This window comes from Oratosquilla oratoria, chromosome 3 (genome assembly GCF_046742065.1).
Source record: "Oratosquilla oratoria isolate Oo_2021 chromosome 3, ASM4674206v1, whole genome shotgun sequence".
Classification (NCBI taxonomy): Eukaryota; Metazoa; Arthropoda; class Malacostraca; order Stomatopoda; family Squillidae; genus Oratosquilla; species Oratosquilla oratoria.
The window spans coordinates 31,143,126-31,162,791 of record NC_134779.1 but is presented as its reverse complement, the minus strand read 5'-3'; the positions used below and the strand labels follow the sequence as shown (position 1 = coordinate 31,162,791).

The 19,666-nt window shown below is 43.4% G+C and overlaps 1 protein-coding gene across 1 annotated transcript in view; it reads left to right on the top strand.

Moving 5' to 3' along the window:
- The window catches only part of LOC143017572 (uncharacterized), a 31,621-nt gene extending 14,758 nt beyond the window's left edge, over positions 1-16,863 (top strand). The window contains exons 9-12 of the mRNA XM_076172362.1: positions 3,674-3,736; positions 4,552-4,850; positions 14,531-14,664; positions 16,605-16,863. Coding sequence (XP_076028477.1) covers positions 3,674-3,736; positions 4,552-4,850; positions 14,531-14,664; positions 16,605-16,859 — 751 coding nt within the window. The 3' untranslated portion in view covers positions 16,860-16,863. The remainder of the gene's footprint in view (positions 1-3,673; positions 3,737-4,551; positions 4,851-14,530; positions 14,665-16,604) is intronic.
- Positions 16,864-19,666: the final 2,803 nt, after the last annotated feature.

Here is a 19,666-nt window from a genome sequence, read left to right as displayed (position 1 = left end):
TCGCCGTATTGAAGAGATTAATGGCTCTCCCCCCCCCTTTCCTCTATTTGCTTTTTTTTTTTTTTTTTTTTTTTTTTTTTTATCACACCCCTCTTGTTCAGTCAATCTACAAATCGTATAAAGACAGTTCTTCTTGTTGGGAATCTCTATAGTTCGGAAGTTTCCAAAATTCAGAAAGAAAATTTTCGAAATCAAGATGCAACCGAATACCGGATCACTTTTTGAAAATTCTGAAATATATTCGAAAAACGTTCCCGTTCCGAATATTGGAGATTTTCGGAATTGTAAAGATTCTCAATAAAGAGAATTGCCTGCATTCTGTCATCCCATCCATATATTTTTTTTCTAAGCAGAGCCATATTTATCTTTTATTCTACGTATCTCTCTTCCACATATTATTTTGGATCTTTATTTAATTTCTTTTTAAACACACACTACTGTTTCCTGGAGTTTTACTGACTAAAAACCCGTGTGTGTGAGTGTGTGTGTGTGTGTGTGTGTGTGTGTGTGTGTGTTCGTGCAAGCATTCATCTACAAGAGATCTCCACTCGAAGGATACCAATTAGGATGTGAGGAAAACGGTATATATGTATATATAGAAAAGAGAGGGAATGGTTCAGTTTGAATCAGGAACTGATGCAGGATGTGTGATGTCGCCATGGTTGTTGTCGTTCCCTAGACTGTCTGTCCGAGCAGTCCCGTCTCCCCAAGGAATGCCACAGCCGAAACTGGGTTTTCCCACAAATCCTTTATAGAGTGTATGTTGTGTTGTTTGCGTGCATGATTGTGTATAATGCAGTCTTCCATTATGTGTTGTATGGTATGGGGTGAAGTGTTACATCCTGGGCAGCTGTTCACAATGCGGTTATCCAGCCTCTTCTGGTAGCTTAGAAGTGCTGGGTGGTGGCCGCACCGCAGTCTGGCCAGGTGGACTCTGTCCTTTCGTCATGGTTGTTCACTCTGGTTGTGACAGAGCTCATGGAAGATACACAAAAGGTAAAGATAAAAGTGTAAACGGGGTTTTGTACATGAATGATGAGATATTGGTGGGCGTCACTGGAGGAATGACAAAGATTAATTAACACTGAGAGATGTATGGGAGGAAGGAAAGTAGTCTAAATGTCTATCAGAGCAAGGATTGAACATGGGGAAATTTGAGGTATCTTTAGAACGTGAATGAAAGGGGAAGGAATGGAAGTGAGAATGGTGACCTAGTTTGGAGAATAATGTGTAAATGTTTATAGCAAATTACCTGTTGATGTTGTGAGTTCGAATACATCTGACACATAAAAAAAACGCCTAGATAGTTACATGGAGTCCAACCTCAATCTAACTTATTTCTCAGCATCGTGAACCCATACACTTAAATCAAATCAGCGGTCCTTAACTATTTCTAAGGTTCACATTTATCAGAAGCGTGATCGTCTCGCAATCGCTTTGTTGTGGGTTCGAATCCCACACTCCTCTCCGATTCCCAGCAGTGACTCACCTGCCCCCAACAGTCCAAGCACATAGTCTAAAGATGGTGACTTCGGCCCCAGTTACTCAGCGCCTCCTGGCGTAGGCTCCTTACCTTCGGGATGACAGAATGTGTAGGAATACTAGTATTTATCCATGGGTGTGTGTTGTGGACACTGGGCGTGGCGGTCGAATTGAGTGATTTGATGGACGCAAGAGGAATAATGAGAATAAAACCAAATGTGGACATAAGAAACACACTTGGAAAGAATGTGAGTGAAGTAGACGAGGAAGTGAAGAAGATATGTCATAGAAAACAAGAATAAGTTTTGGTGTGAGTTTGATAGAGAAAGGAGTGTGCAGACTTTGAGTTGTCTGTATAGAATGGAAGCTGAGACGTTCTAAGAAAGTGAATAATTAAAGAGAGGTTTTCCATTGTGTGTGTGTGTGTGTGTGTGTGTGTGTGTGTGTGTGTGTGTGTGTGTGTGTGTGTGTGTGTGTGTGTGTGTGTGTGTGTGTGCGTGCGTTACGAATGTCATTTTATGTATTATACTCGTATATATTATGATGTATAAACATGTATATGTAGGCCTGAATGTAAGTGTGTATGAATACCCATGTACAAGTGTTGGTTTCTTACTGTGTATTCCTCAGGGTCGGTGTTTGTATATAGATGTAAACGTATAATTTTTTTAAGTATGCGTATACACATTATATTTATATATATATATAATTACACTGCATGAACAATTCTTGTTCACCATTCATCCCAACACCAACCGTAAAAAATTAGAATGTAAGATAATCTTAGTCTTCACCCACACATCTCCATGCATCATTCTTTATTTTTGGTTTTATTTACTGTGTCTATCTCTTCCTTAGTAATGCTTGTCTCTTTATGATTTCTCTTATTATGTTTCTCTGTTTTATTCTGTTCTCTCCGTTCGTTATTTTTTTTCCTTTTTTCTGGGTGTGAGCAATGAATAGTCGCTTTTCTTGTGTTCGATGTGACCCGTTTGCAGTTGGTGGGTATGAAGTACTCACCCATGCCTACACCCATCCCTCGACATCAATTGGGGAGTGGTGGAGGTAAATGATAATTGGAGTTGTGGTGGTGGTGATAGTGGTGGTGGTGGTGGTGGTGGTGGTTGTGGTGGTGGTGGTGGTGAGGTCGCTGAGGTCGTGGTAGTGGATATTTTAGTGGAAGGAATTGGTCGGACAGTGAGTTGTAGGTAAGTTGGATTTCAGGCCCTATAGTGATTAGGATGACAGATGAGCCCATGAAAGTGACATAAAATATATATATATATATATATATATATATATATATATATATATATATATATATATATATATATATATATATATATATATATATATATATATATAAATATAAGACTTACGTGCATTTCTGTCGACCCCAAAATTGGATATCAATTTCAGTGCTAGATTTGATCAGGAGCACAGTTTCAGAATGGCTCACACAACCTGTCTAGGATGTAGGAAACGTTTAGAAGAATTATACTTTCTAGATCAGGTACTCTAAAAGTCAAGTTTACCTTTAAATTTCACAACGCTTCAACCTTATGTACTTCGGCCGGATGAAAGTAACCTTAGTTCAATTCTTTGATCTTGTATCTATTGAATATATAAATGTAAATCACTTCTGTAGTTTGATTAAATTGATCTCTTGATTAGATATCTGAAGATTATTTATCAGATGTTTTTATTCGAAGGATATAGCAACGTAACTCTCATTGTTGACTTGTATTGGTGGTCAATAAACAAATTAGTCACATAGATTCAAAGTCAGATCAGTTTGGCCAGATATTCCTTAAAAAAAAAAAAATAGACGAAGTAGGACAGATCAGTCTTTAGAGACTTGGCTAAGAGACTCAGATGAGACTAGAGGAGACGTAAGAGACAGGTGAAGCTGGCTAACCTTAGGAGGCTTAGATGAAGTTAGGCTAGGCATAGGAGACTTAGATGAAGGTAACTAGGAGAGACTTAGGTGAAGCTGACTTAGCTTTAGAGACGCTGATAAGGTAGACAGGGCCTGAGAGACTAGAAGAACAGAAAGAAAGTCCTGACTAGGTTCACGGGCCTCAATTGAGGCTGACTAGGTTCACGCGCCTCAATTGAGGCTGAATAGGAAACCACGACACGACCTCAGGCTGCAGCTGCCCCTGACTGACCGTCCGTGTTTGTGCCTCAGGTGTCCGGTGCCTGGGTGTGATGGGTCGGGGCACTCCACGGGCAAGTTTCTCAGTCACAGGAGGTAAGAAGGCCTTAAGCTCTCCCAGGGCCAACGCCAAACCCACTTGAGGCCTTCTCAATTTTCGAAAAAAAAAAAAAAAATCTTCAAGAAAAAAAAAATCTTCAAGAAAAAAAAATTCTTCAAGAAATTTTGAGTTGTCTGCTCGCTGTGCCTGGAGGAAGGGTTAACGGTCCTTCCGCAGGAGGGCGAAGGGTTGTGAGACGTAGACCCCTTCAGGAGATTGTGGCCCCTCCTTCATGCACACACGCGCACACTAACGCACTCATTCAGAGTTAAGGGGGAACTGATATCCATAAAGAGGAAGACCCCATTCGCCTTAATCTCATTAAAGAAATTTTGAAAAAAAAAAAAATCGAGGAGTATTATAAGCTCGCTCGCTTGCTCCCCTCAAGTGGCGTTTGAGTTCTGGACCCCCAAGTCAGCGGTTGCTTTGCCAGCGCCCTGTGCCATGAATATTGCATGCCATACGAAGGGCCTTAGTAGCAAAAGCATAATAATATTTTATATCAATTAATAGTCACAAACAGAACACAAATGGTGATAATAAAATCCTCTATTGGTCTCACATTTTGGCCTCGAAACCCCTGAAGGACAAGAGGCCTTCCATTGCGAAAGTACCTGAACCGTACCGGGGGAGGGGACGGTACCAGCCCGTAGCCGCAAGGTGCTCGTTAGCCCAGTACCTTGCGGGTACCCGCAAGGTACTCGCTGGACGAGTCCCCTGCGGGCGCTGGCCCGAACCCGCCTACCCTTGAGACGGTTCGTGTACTCGCCTCAACTCGCCTGTGCCTAACTTGCCGTGGTGTTTCCCCCAGTGCCTCTGGCTGTCCCATCGCCAACCGAAACAAGCTACGGTCCCTGGAGGCCGGCGGGGGCACAACTGGGATGACATCCATGGGCGTCACCACAGGTCTTGGAGTGACTTCGGGGTTAGCCATGGAGCCCGTCGCCAGCACCAACCCGCTCCTGGCGCCTTCCTACCCTACCCCACCCGCTCCTGCTCACGCCCACACCACCCATGCCCTGCTAGCACGCCCACTCCTCCACCCCCTCCAACCGCCCCCCACCAAGAAGTTGAGACTGGACAGCGTCAGCACAAACCCCTACAAATCAGGTGCGTCTGCTTACGTTACTCACGCCCAATCCTTGTTGCTCATGCTCTGCTTCAAGCCCATATCTGCTACTTTTATGCGCCTATATCTGCTACTTTTTTATAACACTCCCCCCCCCTTCCCCGAACTCCGTATCTGCTACTTTGCCCCCCCCCCCTCGTATCCACTACTTTGTACGAACCATATCTGCTATTTCATACGCCCATACACGTTTTTTTTTATATAAAGCCTTACATATATTTGCTGTTTGACATCCATACCTGCTCTCTCGGGTTTTTTTTTTTTTTTTTTTAATCCTTATACTCTACACCTGCACGTGGTTCTGTCTATGGTCTGTATCACCACAGACACACACAGACTCAGTCACACTTCTACTTGGAGTGTCTTCCCAGAGACACAAAGACACAGACTTCATTCTGTCACCTCTCTTCTTATTATTGGTTACTATCCCCCACCATCTTTTTCAACTATCCTTCTCACTCTTAACTATCCTTTCCTACTCTCAACTATCCTCCCCCTCTCAACTATCCTTCTGCACTCTCAGCTATCCTCCCTATTCTCAGCCATCCTTCCCCATTCTCAACTATCCTTCCCCATTCTCAGCTATCCTTCCCCACTCTCAACTATCCTTCTCCACTCTCACTTCTCCTCCTCACTCTCAACTATCCTTCTTCACTCTCAGCTATCCTCCCTATTCTCAGCTACCCTTCCCATTCTCACCTATCCATCCCTACTCTTAACTATCCTTCCCCACTCTCACCTCTCCTCCCCACTCTCAACTACTCCCCCTCACTCTCAGCTCTTCTCCCCACTCTTAACTATTCCCCCTGTGTATGCACGCACCTCTGAGAATCTCTAACATCCTCTAAGAATCTCTAAGAACTCCTTTACAACCAACATCCACAAACTCAGAAGCCATTCACGTGCTTGGTTTAAGAATCTCGGTTTCTGACTCGTCTGTACTCTTGCAGTAGCCAGCTACCAAAGCATTGTCCCTTTGACGTCTCCAGCCCCTCCCCCCCCCCCCACCGTAGATGCACAAAATCGCCTGACGGGAGTTTATATAAAACTAAGAATCTACTATAGACACCAAAAGGCCCATATCTTCGCCCATTGACAATATCAAAGCGAACAGACAGGAACAGTCTACACAACACAGTTTTTACTATCATTACAAAAAGAAAAAGTTTAATATCTCGTGGCTTCTGGCTGTCAGTCATTGTCATTACTGAGGACCTAAACGAGCTTGAGAGCTCTCTCTTTTCATTTTGATTTGAAATTTGTTTGATTATTCCTTCGGTTGATGGTCTTTGAGAGTCTTCATGTGGTTTCAGTGTTTTACAAATCGTTTCTTTCCTGTTTTTCACTGTATATCCAATTCATCCCCACCAGACTCATGTTGATCCCTGTGTCAATAGTTTCATTTAAGGAAAGCTTATACGCATGCGCATGCATACATACATACATACATAGAGTACATACAGTACATACACACACACACACGCACACATACACGCGCACACACACACACACACACACATAGACACAGAAGAGCGTACATCTATGGAAAGCATGTATATGTGTTTAACTATGCATGTATGATTATATGTATGTGTCAATTTTTTAACTTCCTGTACTGCATGTCTTTTAAATGGCTTTACCTTTATCTCACTGAACACACTTATGTTTTCGTGTCGCCTGGCGATTTTATTCAGCTGTGGAGAGTTGACCCATAAATGAACGAAGCGAGAGCCGATGTAGGGTCCATCTAAAGCCAATATAGAAGTTCTATAGGGACTTTGGGTCTTTCTATCAACTGAATAGTTAGTTCTCTCTTTTGGAAATCTCGAAAAGCCGGAAATGCCCAATACCTACAACGGAAGCATCTTTCAAAAATATGCCATGATACTTACTTTATATCATTGTTATCATTATTACTATCAGGGAAGCTTACTTTATATCATTGTTATCATTATTACTATCTAGGAAGCTCGCTGGCTGAGCGGGTTAGAGCGTCGTTACTTGCGGCGAAGGTCGAGGTGAGGGCGGTTCGAATCCTGCCACCGGCGAAGTTGAACCAAGGGCATGGTTCATTAAATTCCACGCTACAAAGCCCTCTGTGAGGGGCACCGTCCTAGCCTCCTGATAGGGGTGGGGGAGTGTGTGACGTTAAACCATATCATCATCACTATCAGACTTTTGTGACGGAGTTTGGAAAGGTATGCGGTAGAAGAAAATTGAAGGTAAATGTGGGTAAAAGTAAGGTGATGAGGTGTACAACAGGAGGGGATGACAGTGAGTTGGAAGTAAAGGAGAGAAGCTGGAGGAAGTGGGTCGCGTGTTTCGGGTCGCATGTGGCAGGAAATGGAGAAGTGGAGGTGGAGGTAATCTGTAGATTGAGAGAAATGTCTTGGGGGATTCAAAAGTGTCATGAGAAACAGGCATCTATAAATGGATGTAAAAAGAAGATTATACGAAGGGGTTATTGTGCCTATGATACTATATGGGCTGGAGACTTGGAATTTAAGAGAAGTAGAAAGATGATGTTTAGATGTGTTTGAGATGAAGTGTCAGAATTAGAGTAGGGGTTACAATGTTGGATAGTGTAAGAAAGATGTAAGAATGGATGGGGGACAGGCAGATAGGGCTGATGAAAGATTATTGGGATGGTTTGGGCACATGGAAACAATGAATGAAGAAAGATTAACAAAAAAGAGCGTGGAAAGTAAAGGTGGAGGGAATGAACTTGAGGATACGACCGAGGATGAGGTGGATGGATGGGGTGAAAGGTGCTCTGAGCGAGTGAAGAGAGGATGAGGGAGAGAAGGGGTGGCTTTATTAGTAAAAGAAGAGATAAGTAAGCGTGTGGTGGAGTGGAAGGATGTTTCTTCAAGGTTAATGTGGATAAAGGTGAAACTGGGAAGAGAGGTGTGGGTCTTTGTAAGTGCATATGGGCCTGGTAGTGAGAAGAGTATAGAAGAAAGGGAGGCTTTTGGATAGATTTAAATGAGTGTATAGAGGGTTTACGGAGAAATGTCATTGTAGTGGTATTGGGAGATCTCAGTGTTAGGGTAGGAGATGAACCAATAGACGGTGTGGTTGGGAAGTGTGGAGTGCCAGGAAAAAATCGTAATGGAGAGTTGATGGTGATGTGTCTAGAGAGTTGACGATAGCTAACACATTTTTTAAGAAGAAAGTCAAGCATAAGTACACATGGGAGAGGGTGATGGATGGAAGGGTGGTAGGAAGGGCTTTAATGGACTATATAGTGGTAACCAAGAGAAGAGTATGAAAAGTTTTAGCTACGTATTTTGTATTGCGGACCAGAGGATAGGATGACCTGTAGCAGGCAACGAAAAAGATTGATGCCGCATCTCGAAATGCTTTGTCGACCCGTTCGTCGCCAGCGATACCAACATGAAATGACACCCAGCAAAACGATGCGGAGGGAGATTTAGATGATCCGCGAATAGATTTTGTGGATCAGTGGGTGGCAGAGTGGAGGGTGAGGAATGATTCCATTGAGCTTATTGAGTCAGAGATGATTATATAGGGTGAAGGTGGAGAGGTAGGGGGTTGTAAATAAGGAGAACAAAATGTTCTGCCGTTAAGACTGAGGGGAAGTTGAGGGATGACGGAGGTCAAGATTCTGTTTAGGACTCTAGGAGATATACTGCATAGCCCACTCCGTGGTCAGAGCGGGAGTCATGTGTATATCAATGCCTTATAAATGGATAGATAAATGGGATTTTTTTTTCTAAAGCAAAGCAGAGTTTAAAAGAGCTTCTGGTACCCGGACTTTTTTCCTACAGTTCTCGTCAAAAGTATGCGGCGCCTATCCCTTGCAGGCGCATATTCATGACAAAAATAGGAACGCATTTTTTAAGATGAAATTATGTACAGAGAATATATCTGGCAACCCCCTGCCGCCACGCTGGGCCAACAGAGTGGAACATGAGAGAGAACTCGGCCAGTTGCTCCCACACTGCCGTAGTAAGAGCATTTGCAAGTAACCCCTCTCTTTGGGACCTTGCCTTTTTCCACACAATGGTTTTCCTTATTTCCCTAAGGTCTGTATCATTACCATGGTTTCTACAAAGGAATTAACTAAAGAAATAATTGCCCAAGCCATTGGACTAAAGAAGGCAGGTCATGGAACTAGAGAAATCAGTGAAGTGTTAAAGGTGTCCAAGTCCAAATTCAAGAGATACATGATGCGATCACAGGAGGGAGGAGGGAGGAGGGCTGGAGATATCATCCCAGTAACCTGGTGCAGGGGGTTCTAACAAGACTTCTCCTTCATATATTTTGCTTTTGTTAGTGGATTGACTTCAAAGAACGCCATATGGTGTTCAAAACCTGTAGAGGAGTCTTCTTAGTGCGCCCTATCTCCAGCCCTCCTCCCTCCCGAAATCACACCATGTATGTCTTGATTTTGGACTTGGCCACCTTCAACATTTCACTAATTTCTTTAGTTCCATGGTCTGCCTTCTTTGCTCTAATGATTTGGCCAATTATATCTTTAATTAGTTAATTTGTTAGGGCTATGGTATACAGATCCTGGGGAAATGAAGAAAACCAATGTGAAAAAAGCCAAGGTACCAAAGAGAGGGGTTACCTGCAAATGCTCTTCCCACGGCAGTGTGGGAACAACTGGCTGGGTTCTCCCTCACGTTCCACTCTGTTGGCTCAGCGTGGCAGCAGGGGCTTGCCAGATACATTCTATCTACATAATTTCACCTCAGAAAAAACATTCCTATTTCGTCATAGATATGCGCCCGCAAGGGGTTAGGCGCCGCATACTTTTGGCGAGTATTTTATGTTTCAGACTTTATTGCTTCGAATGTTGGATACGTTTTCTTCCGAATTTTGTAGCTCCCCAATAAAGAGAACTATCTGCGAAACCATGTTACGTTAGCCGTACGAGAATCTGTGAAGTGTATCATAATGACTTTTTTTTTTTTTTTTTTAACACCATAGTGTGGAATCTTCCTCTGTAACTCCATCAATACTGTAACCTTATTTACTTATTTTTTTCTGGCTACCACACTTCGATTTTTGTGCAGCTGATGGGAGCCCGAGTCCCTGATGCCCTGAATAAAATCGTCAAATATAAAACCATAATAAAGCTAGTAAAGGACGTCACCATATTGAGGGGAGTCACATCGCAGTATCGTTACATTCATCATTCCCGTGATACCTTCAATATGGTTACCTAATATACAAATTTCCTTCTGGCAGGTGCCAGGCACTTTTATTCAGCTCAGAGGAGGAGGGGGATGGAACCTGGCCAAGGGTGGGCAACCTTTTTAACTGTGGGTGCCAAAATCAGCCAAATCTCTGATACAAGATTTTCTTGTGTTCCAACGGAGTGAAATTATAGCCCTATTTACGAGTATGGGCACCTTCCCTACATCTAGGTCCCTAATCCGTCATCCATCGTAGCATGCGGTTACCTATGGTCATACAAAAAAAGTTGGAGATCTAATGATTATCTTTTTTAAAGTGAGCTCTGGGTTTCGCGTGCCGGAAAAAAGTCGTTAGTGTGCCATTTTTGGCACGCGTGCCGCGGGTTGCCCACCCCTGCCCTAGGCTGTTCCTCCCCCGTCTTACCCCTCACCTGAATAAAATCGTGTTTTTTTTGTTTGTTTGTTTTTTTAATTGAACACACCGCTTGCAAACTCATTATCACCTTTAGGCTCGAACCCTGCACGGCTTTCTTTCCTTCCTATGCTTCACAGGTACTTCTACATAACACAACAAGATCACAGCGAACACGAAGAGAGCATGGACTTAGTAAAAAGTAAGAGGATGGGAGAAAAACGCACAAATTTAACATAAGATTTTAGGTGTAATATCCCAGTGGGTAAGTATGAGGTAGCCTATGGACATTTTACCAAAAAAAAAATAGGAAAACAAAATTGGAATAATGTTGGAATAATGCCAGAGCCGTTTGGTGAGTATACCAAAGCTAGATTAAAAATAGATAATACATATGACTACACTAGTAAAATGAACGAAGATTATATGAAGTTTGAAAAACCAGCGTTCGACTTGGAACGGCAAAAGCAAAGGACAGTGATCCTACGTTCATAATGAATATGCTAAAAGACTGTGACTTTAGCCTTTGAACAGTATGATTCATGCAGATGGTGACACAGGTGGGAGATGGTAGTACAGATGGGAGACAGTGAAGAAATATTACAAAGATATGTAAGTCTTTCTAGGGAAGGTGATTTGCGAAGGCAGGAAGGTGGTGTTAAGTAGTAAGAGGAAGGTATGGACGCATCAACACAAGTCACTAACATGTGAGTTGAGAAACGACAGAAGGGATAGAATGGACAAAGAATAAAATATCTTCTTGTTAGGGAGGAATATGAGAGTAAATGTTAATAAGAACAATAGTAAGAGGAAGGTATGGACGCATCAACACAAGTCACTAACATGTGAGTTGAGAAACGACAGAAGGGATAGAATGGACAAAGAATAAAATATCTTCTTGTTAGGGAGGAATATGAGAGTAAATGTTAATAAGAGCAATAGTAAGAGGAAGGTATGGACGCATCAACACAAGTCACTAACATGTGAGTTGAGAAACGACAGAAAGGATAGAATGGACAAAAAATTAAAACTGTTCTTGTGAAGGAAGAACATGAGAGTAAATGTTAATAAGAATACTCCAAAGACTGGAAAATTGAAGAGATACCTTAAATGTTAGGAATATAAGAATGGGAGATGCTGCAAGAGACCATAAGGCCTACACTATGCAGATCCATTTCCCTTACCCCCTGCCATCTGTATCCATAAATCTTCTTTTAAAACAACCAATTGTTTTAGCGTTCACTACATGGATACTAAGGCTATTCCATTCCTTAACCAAACCGTTAAAGTTCAAGAGGAAGGTATGGGCGCATCAACACAAGTCGCAAACATGTGACGCGACCGGACGAAAGATCCCGGAGATGTCACCACAGTCTTGGATCACGTGTTGGACTCGTGATCGACAGCTATCACCCCTCCAGGAAGAGAGATCAGATATCATATATGCCCAGTCTATGGGTAATCCCGTGACCTTACACACGCACACCCAAGTCCTTGTCCACGAGAGTTGGACTGCCGGATCGCGGTGCAGTGATGCTGAAATCATTCACCTCTGGGTGGGGATCGAACTCTGACCGCTGGATCTGCGGTTACGAGCGGTACTACTGCACTGTCGAGCTGTGTATGCCTCGCCAAATTGGGCTCGGAGAGATCATGCCCTTCTTGCCTCGGAAGGTGACAAAATATTGATAAGCGAACCTCGCCAAGTCTTAAGCACATTAAGACAGAGATTATCAAACTTGATTGCTTAGTGGCGCACTAATGACATATCTTGGACTTTGACGGTGCACCAACTCTACGGTCAGTGTAGTGTAAGTTTAGTATCTCATTGACACAGGAATACACATTTGGCATAATATTAGTACGAATATGTGCGTGCACGCGCGTGTGATAATAATAAAATAATAATAATAATAATATTGATAATAATTATAATAATAAGGATAATAATAATGATAATGATAATGTTGATAATGAAAATAATAGTAATGATAATGATAGTAATAATGATTATAATGATAATAATAACAATAATTATTATTATTAATACTATTATTATCATCATCATCATCATCATCATCATCATCATCATCATCATCATCATCATCATCATCATCATCATTATCATCATTATTGTTTTCATTATTATTACCATTATTATTATTATTATTATTATTATTATTATTATTATTATTATTATTATTCTAGGTACTCATACCTATCCATAAAAATCACGCGGCGCACTTAGGGGATAGTCACGGCACACATTTTGAGAATCACTGCACTAAGATCACGCCATTGCCACCTTTCAAGGCAAAAATGGCACGATCTGTCCGAGCCCAGTCTGGCGAGGTCACTTCGCTTTTGTTGGTGGCTGTCTTCCTAAAGCATGTCTGCATTCGGCCCTTTTAATACTTTCACCTTTCCGAATAGTTTCCTCTATTCTATCCATGTTTCTAATTCTTTTCTCTGATCTCTACCTTTTGTTGATAAGTTTGTTTAGTTCTACTCTGTTTCGTCACCCTTTCGCCTAATATGTCAAACGTCGGTGACTTACGTGGATAGAGGTCATCCCTGTCTCCCGCCATGCTGCCTGGATATCTTAAGGACAGAGTTGAGAGATTGAGAGACGACAGAATGGATAGAATGGACAAAGAATAAAAACTGTTCTTGTGAAAGAGGAACATAAGAGTAAAAGTTGATAATAACAATAGTCCAAAGACTGGAAAATGGAAGAAATACCTTAAATGTTAGGAAGAAGAAATACCTTAAAAGTCTATTCCATTCGTTAATCACTTCGTTGGTAAACCATTTCTTGCCTATTTCCTTCTTTAACCTTCTTCGCAGATAAGAGATTACAGAAGTGTTCCAATCTTGAGTTGGACTGGATCTGAATGGAGAAGGGAATCAGGAAATGGCATAATTGTTGACAGATGCAAGAATAATAGCAAAAGATGTAAAAATAGACCAATAAAAAGGCGTAGTTGAGTAAGAAGATGTTACTAAAATAAAAAACAGAGATGGGAATTGTGATGAATGTGAGCTGTAGACGTAGGAGATATCAAACTGAAAGAAAACCTTGTTAAGAAACCAAAGACAAGTTGCCTGTAGGGAATGCATGTGGCAGCAGGGGCAAATGGCATGATTTAAAAAACTAGCATGCAAAGAATATAGAAAATTTGAGTTTGTATAGAAACCTTGGAAGTAAATGGGTGAAAGGGGGCATTCATAGTTATAAGTGGGTGTGTCGCAAGACAGAATTCAGCGCTTCTAAAAAAAAAAAAAAAAAAAAAAAAAAAAAAAAAAAAAAAAAAAAAAAAAAAAAATTCCGTTGCAAAATTTGCCAAACACCATCCATGCGTCGGGTAGAATAGTTCCAACGTCTCGTTCCCTCCGAGATGTAATCACCGTCTTCACAGTTATATACATAATGCCTCCCCCTACCCCCGGGCCCACAACAAGAGGGAATAGCTGGTCAGTGAATATGCGTGTATGTGTGCGTGCGTGCGTGCGGAGGCGGGGAAGGGAGTGCTAATATATAATCAAAAGAAATCTTCAATTTTCATTTTCTACAAAAAAGGCCGCAGAACCCCCCCCCCCCATCCATCAGGTCTTCCTCCATATTATCAGTCATAGGGTGTCCCCCCCGACACGCACACTTTAACCGCATATTCGCATTTGTCATACCCTTCTCTCTGAAGACACTGGCCTCTACATGTCTCTCACAGGCCACTTTGCTTGTTCCATATACATTCCTTTTCTTGTCATGCCTTATTCCAAATTGATCATGTTTCTTCGTAGATGTCACACATTTACTCCATCCACCCCCAACTTGTATTTTAAGAGTATAGATTGATATTCAATTATATAAACATATGTAAATATACCTACATATGTTACATTAATAAGTATTACTTTACTGTAACTTTACTGTGTATATATATGTATTTTTTCTTACACCTATTAGTCGATTAATGGTTACTTTGTTTTTAGTAGTTTAATTCGTAACCTCATTTACACATAAGTACGTAAGAATGAAGGAGACTGCAAGAGACCTTAAGACCTACCCTTTTGTTCACAGGAGGAGAGGTGGGCACTGGCTTGGCCTCGGAGATCTCCGAGTTGCAGAAGGAGAACGCTTCAATGGACTCACACGTGACCAAATTGCGCAATGACGTAACTTCTATGGAGGCGCAGCTCAAGGCAGAACAGAAGGTGAGGTCGTCCCGCTGTCCAAAACTCAAAATATTTGGCTTAGATCTTTCTATTGGGAACTCAAAATTTTTGGCTTAGATCCTTCTGTCTATTGGGAAGCGTGGAAGAGGGAGATTAGACAGAAGGAGGAGAGGTGAGATAGAGAAGTTCGCAGGATTGACGTGGCAGAGGTTGGTGCAGTTGTGTGGATTCGAAATGGCTGAGTGATTGACTGATCTATATACCAAGGGCTTCTTCGCCCTTATAAGGAAGGTAGCCCAGATATGAGACATGTGGCCAGGTCATTCGATGAACAGGAAAAAAAATCACCAAGTAGATGATTTATTTACAATGACCAAGGAAGCTCCTCGGTGCCTCACGGAACGTGAAGAAACTCTTAGGGTGGCGTAAAAGGTTGATATAGAGTGTAGTTTCCGGTGAGGAAATGAGGAGAACTTTATGATCTTGATTTTGCCACTGATGGCGAACTATGATTTTTACAACAGGGATTCGCGGAGGCGTATGGGATTGACCGTTCATCGTGTTGGCTTCCATCTGTGAGCCGGTAGCAGGGAAAGGGTGACACCGGTGTTGAACAGGAACTGCGTCTTTGTGGAAGGGCACTGTAAATAAAAAAGATAATTATTGGTTGATGGGGCGGCCGCAATATGGGGCGTCCAGGGAGCTGCCGGTTCGTGTGGGCTGGCAGCCGAAGCGTGCTAAGGCGGGTGTTGACTCCGAAGCGTGCGTGGCAAAAACATAGTTTTTGTGTCCTGAGCCTCGAGGTTGAAGGAGGTTGCCGGTGCCGGCACCTGCTGTTTGAAGGTGCGGCAGTGACCTGGACACTATTATCGTGACTTTGAGGTTGTGCTGTCGCCGTGGCGTGGATACGTTGGGAGGTGTCGGCTTGCGGTCCCCAGCTTTACCGAGATTGTCGTCACTTCCGTGTTCCGCGTTGGGGATCATGGCGCGGATGTTGTCAGGGAACCGTTGCAACCACAGGGCTTGGGGCATGCCGATGGTGCTGTGACTGTTGCCATCAGTGGAGGGCATGCGGGCTAGCGACCCAAATCCAGGAGGCCGTCCGACGGGCGTTGGTCTCCGAACGGCTGTCTTGCCATTTGTAGGATCCCGTCCACCCTTGCAGTGACTGAAGTCGTGAAACGCTGGAGGAAGAATTTCTTCATTTCCTCGTATTGGATTGGGACGCTGCCTTTGGCGTCGAGGCATTCGGCGATGAGCTCAGGGAGGGCGGCGAGGACGTGGTAGGCTTGTGATGTCGCTCGTGTCACCCTCTTCAATCTGAACTGTATCCCGGCGCTGCGAAACCATGTGACAGCGTTTATTGGGTTAAAGGTGGGTAGTTTGACCTGGGCTGCGGCGAAAGGAGTCGGGGTTCCTCTGGGTTGGTGTCACTGGTGGCATCGGCGTTGTTTGGTGACCAAGTTTCTGACGGGTCGATCATGGTGGCGGAGATGAAGGCTGGCTGTGTCGTTGCCGGGGTCACCACTTTGGCGGCTGATGCATGCATCAAACGACGAACCAAGTTGGAATTAATGTTATTGGGATTTCACAGGATTTGCATACAAAACGTGAAGCCCAGCCGGGAGCGCGGTCGACCAATCAGAAGCTCGCTCGTGGTTTGAGCGAGTTCGCGAGCTTTGGTGAGTAGCGCCTTGCGAAGGTGTTCGCTACTTCCACGTACGTAAGGAGTTTGTACGCGAGCAGGGAGCTGATTGGCTGACTGCAGCGTGGGTCCGTGCTGAGAGATGATTGGCTGACTGCAGTGCGGGCTCGTGCTGAGGCTTTATAGTGTCATGTGGTTTTTCGATACCAGATGATAGAGTTTCATCGTTTAGCTCGGTTCTTGAAGCGCTTAGTGCTAAAGCTTCTGAAGACCGTATGATACCCAGTCCTGACACTGGAGTTCTCTTAATCATTTCAACTCTTTCTCCCCGCAGGAGGTGGCTGGTGCTGGTGAACGGGGAAGCCAACTGACGGAGTACTACGAGTCCCTAAGGAACAACGTCATGTCCCTCCTGGAGCACGTCAAGATCCCTTCATCAGGAGAGAGGATCGCACACGATAACTTCGATTCGTACTTGTCCAAGATCCATTCCTTGTGCGCCGAGAACTACTGCGACGACAACCGCCCCCTGTACGACAGCGTCCGCTCCGCACTCCACGATTTCACTGTGCCCCCCACGCCCATCTGACACGACTAGGGTCTGGGAGCCGCCCATGGCTCCATAACAAACTCAAACTGGGCAACCCCGGACGATGCTTTCTCGTCGACTTACCCGGTGCCGTATGCGCCACAGACATCGTCCTCGTCGACCACGTCGACGGCTTTCTCGGCGAACCCCTTCAGCGTCGGCGGGTTCGGGTCCTCCTCCTCCTCCACCACGACGGCCATGAACCACTTCGGGAGTATTCCGACAGCGGCCTTCGGCGGGGGCGGAAACCACCTCGGGAGCGTCGCTGCTGCCGGGGGCGGGAACAACTTCCCCTCGTACACTTCGGGAACCGCCAGCGGGGCGCCAAGCCTCGGCTCGGGCGCCGCTCTCTTCAGCTCATCCTCATCGTCATTACCGTCACACTCGACCACGTCATCACTCACGGCTCCTTATACGTCCTCATCCTCCATCTCCTCGACGTCATGGACGGGCACCACGTCGCTGCCGGGGACTTTGAGTAGTACCTCCTTCCCGGCTCCTCCTTTCAGCATCGCTCCCCCTCGAAGTCTGCCCCTTGAAGGTCCCGGCTCCAACAGCTCGCCGCTGCGAAGTGCGAGCAGCAACAGCTGCACGAGTAGCAGCAGCTGCAATGGACCCAGCCGGTGACAGATCGCTGCACCTCCATCTGTGGCCAGGACCACAGAAACAGCTGCGGCAGTTGTTAAAACCTCGTTTGCAGCTGCCAGGTTAAAAACATAGGAAATAAAAATAAAATCCTGTTGAATGAACCTCCCCCCCTCAAGAGCTTTAAAGCCTACTGTATATACAGGACGATGGACTATTTTTTTCGTGAGTTATTTTCTAAACAAAACTCACAAACCCCTTTTTTTTTTTTTTTCTTTGTCGTGTGTTGGAAGGACCGAAATGTTTGTAAGGAGTCGAAATATTATCATAATGATAATCGTAATATACCTCCGTATGTTAATAATATTTATGAAATAACATTGCTGTGTAACGGAAAACAGCATCACGTCAGCTTTGAGTGATACCATCAGTCCGAACATAGCTGGCTTCGACCTGTTCTAGAAGGACAGAACAATACACCGTATTCGGACATATCCAAACGTATTGTACAGTGAGAGTTAACTAGATGTCCATTCATATCCCCCTATCCCTTTTCACTGTCCGGGTGAACGAAAGAAAACGCGAAACAATAATAAAAAAAAAACATGTATAGATAAAAAAAAAAGTGAAATCTCGGTCACAATGACCGTTACGATCAAACCTACGTTCAAACCCCGTGACCAAAAAAAATGGGGAGAATGGTTTACTGTAGTCTAACCAGGGTTTAAATATAAATATGATAAATCCATCTCGTTGGACAATCAAAAATCAGTGACGTATCCAGTCAAATTTGCGTTTTCTTTGACAACGCGCACCAAACCCATTTTCTATGTTAACTGTTATTATGTGATTAGCACGGCAGGCCGCATCCCTACGAAAAGGCAACATTGTCTTCATGAACAGTATGTATTTATATAAACGTCGTTTGTGCGAGTGTGAATGTGTTCGTGAATGATTTTGTGTATGTGCGTGTGGGTACCATCCACTGTACAATGTAAATATGAATGGTATACGGAATGGTTTTAACTATACCAAAGATGTTTCTAAGTCGAGGTTTTATTTAGAATTATAGTGGGTGGAGAGACAATCGACATCTCCATAAAGTATGTGCGGCGCGTTGCATCTGCAAGATGTGTTAGCCTCACGTAGGGGGAATGTGAATTGCTAGCCTCGCGTAGGGGTGCGGCATACCTAAGACCAAGGAAGACGTAAAAGCAAGTAGGAAATTTAGATTAGAAAGATCCACCTTGTTCTTTGTGTTTACGCTCTACCACACGTGTTTATAAGCTTCCTACTGATAATGATAATAGTAATAACATTACTAATACTACTAATAATAACAATAATAATAATAAAAGTAATACTAATATGCCAACGTCAAATTTGTTTTAATGATGTCAGTGTAGAGTTGTGTGTGTATCAGCGTATGTATTGTGCAGTAGACTTTCCCCTTTCTTTCTACCCCTTCCCCACTACTTCCAAATTCCCCTTTCCCCTGAATTCCCTCTTGTTCCCTAAACGCCACTCCCTTTCATCCCTCCCTTTATGCACAACTCTCCTTCATATCCATTCAAATCAACCCCCACAGTTTGTATCAGTTGTCAATTCACCATTAGTCTCCAGGCGTATGTTTTTTTGAGTAACAACCGAGTCACAAAAACCTCATTACTGCACTTCTTTATCCGTTCAGTATGCACAAATTTGCCTCTTCCGTTCCTGCCATGAAATTAGTTCTTGGCTTATCATCGACATGGCTTTCCAAACTGCTCCCATGGCTTTCCTATCATAATTTCTCATTGCAACTGTCTCTTCGCCATGATTTTAACCAATCTAGTCTGAATTGCATTTTATTCCCAAAGTTATCACTTTCTTGATTCCATAAGACATACATGCAAGCGTACATACATACGGGTTATTTTTCCACAACCAGTCAGTAAATTAACACCAAATCAATTAGGCCATTTGTTTTGCTTATGTGAAGGTTGATGATTCGTCTTGTGTCATCTACCTGTTAAAATATTTAAGTGTTCCTTGCAGCCCATTTTTATTACAAGTTCTCAAAGACACTGGTATTTTTCTTGACTAATGAGAAAAATATTTCGTCTCACTACAAATAGAAATGTTTTTCCACTGTTAAGCTCTACTTCTTTCAGACTTCTTCCGTCAATCTCTACCATCCCTTCGATTTCCCTGCAGTGTCCTCGTATGCTACATACCTATTG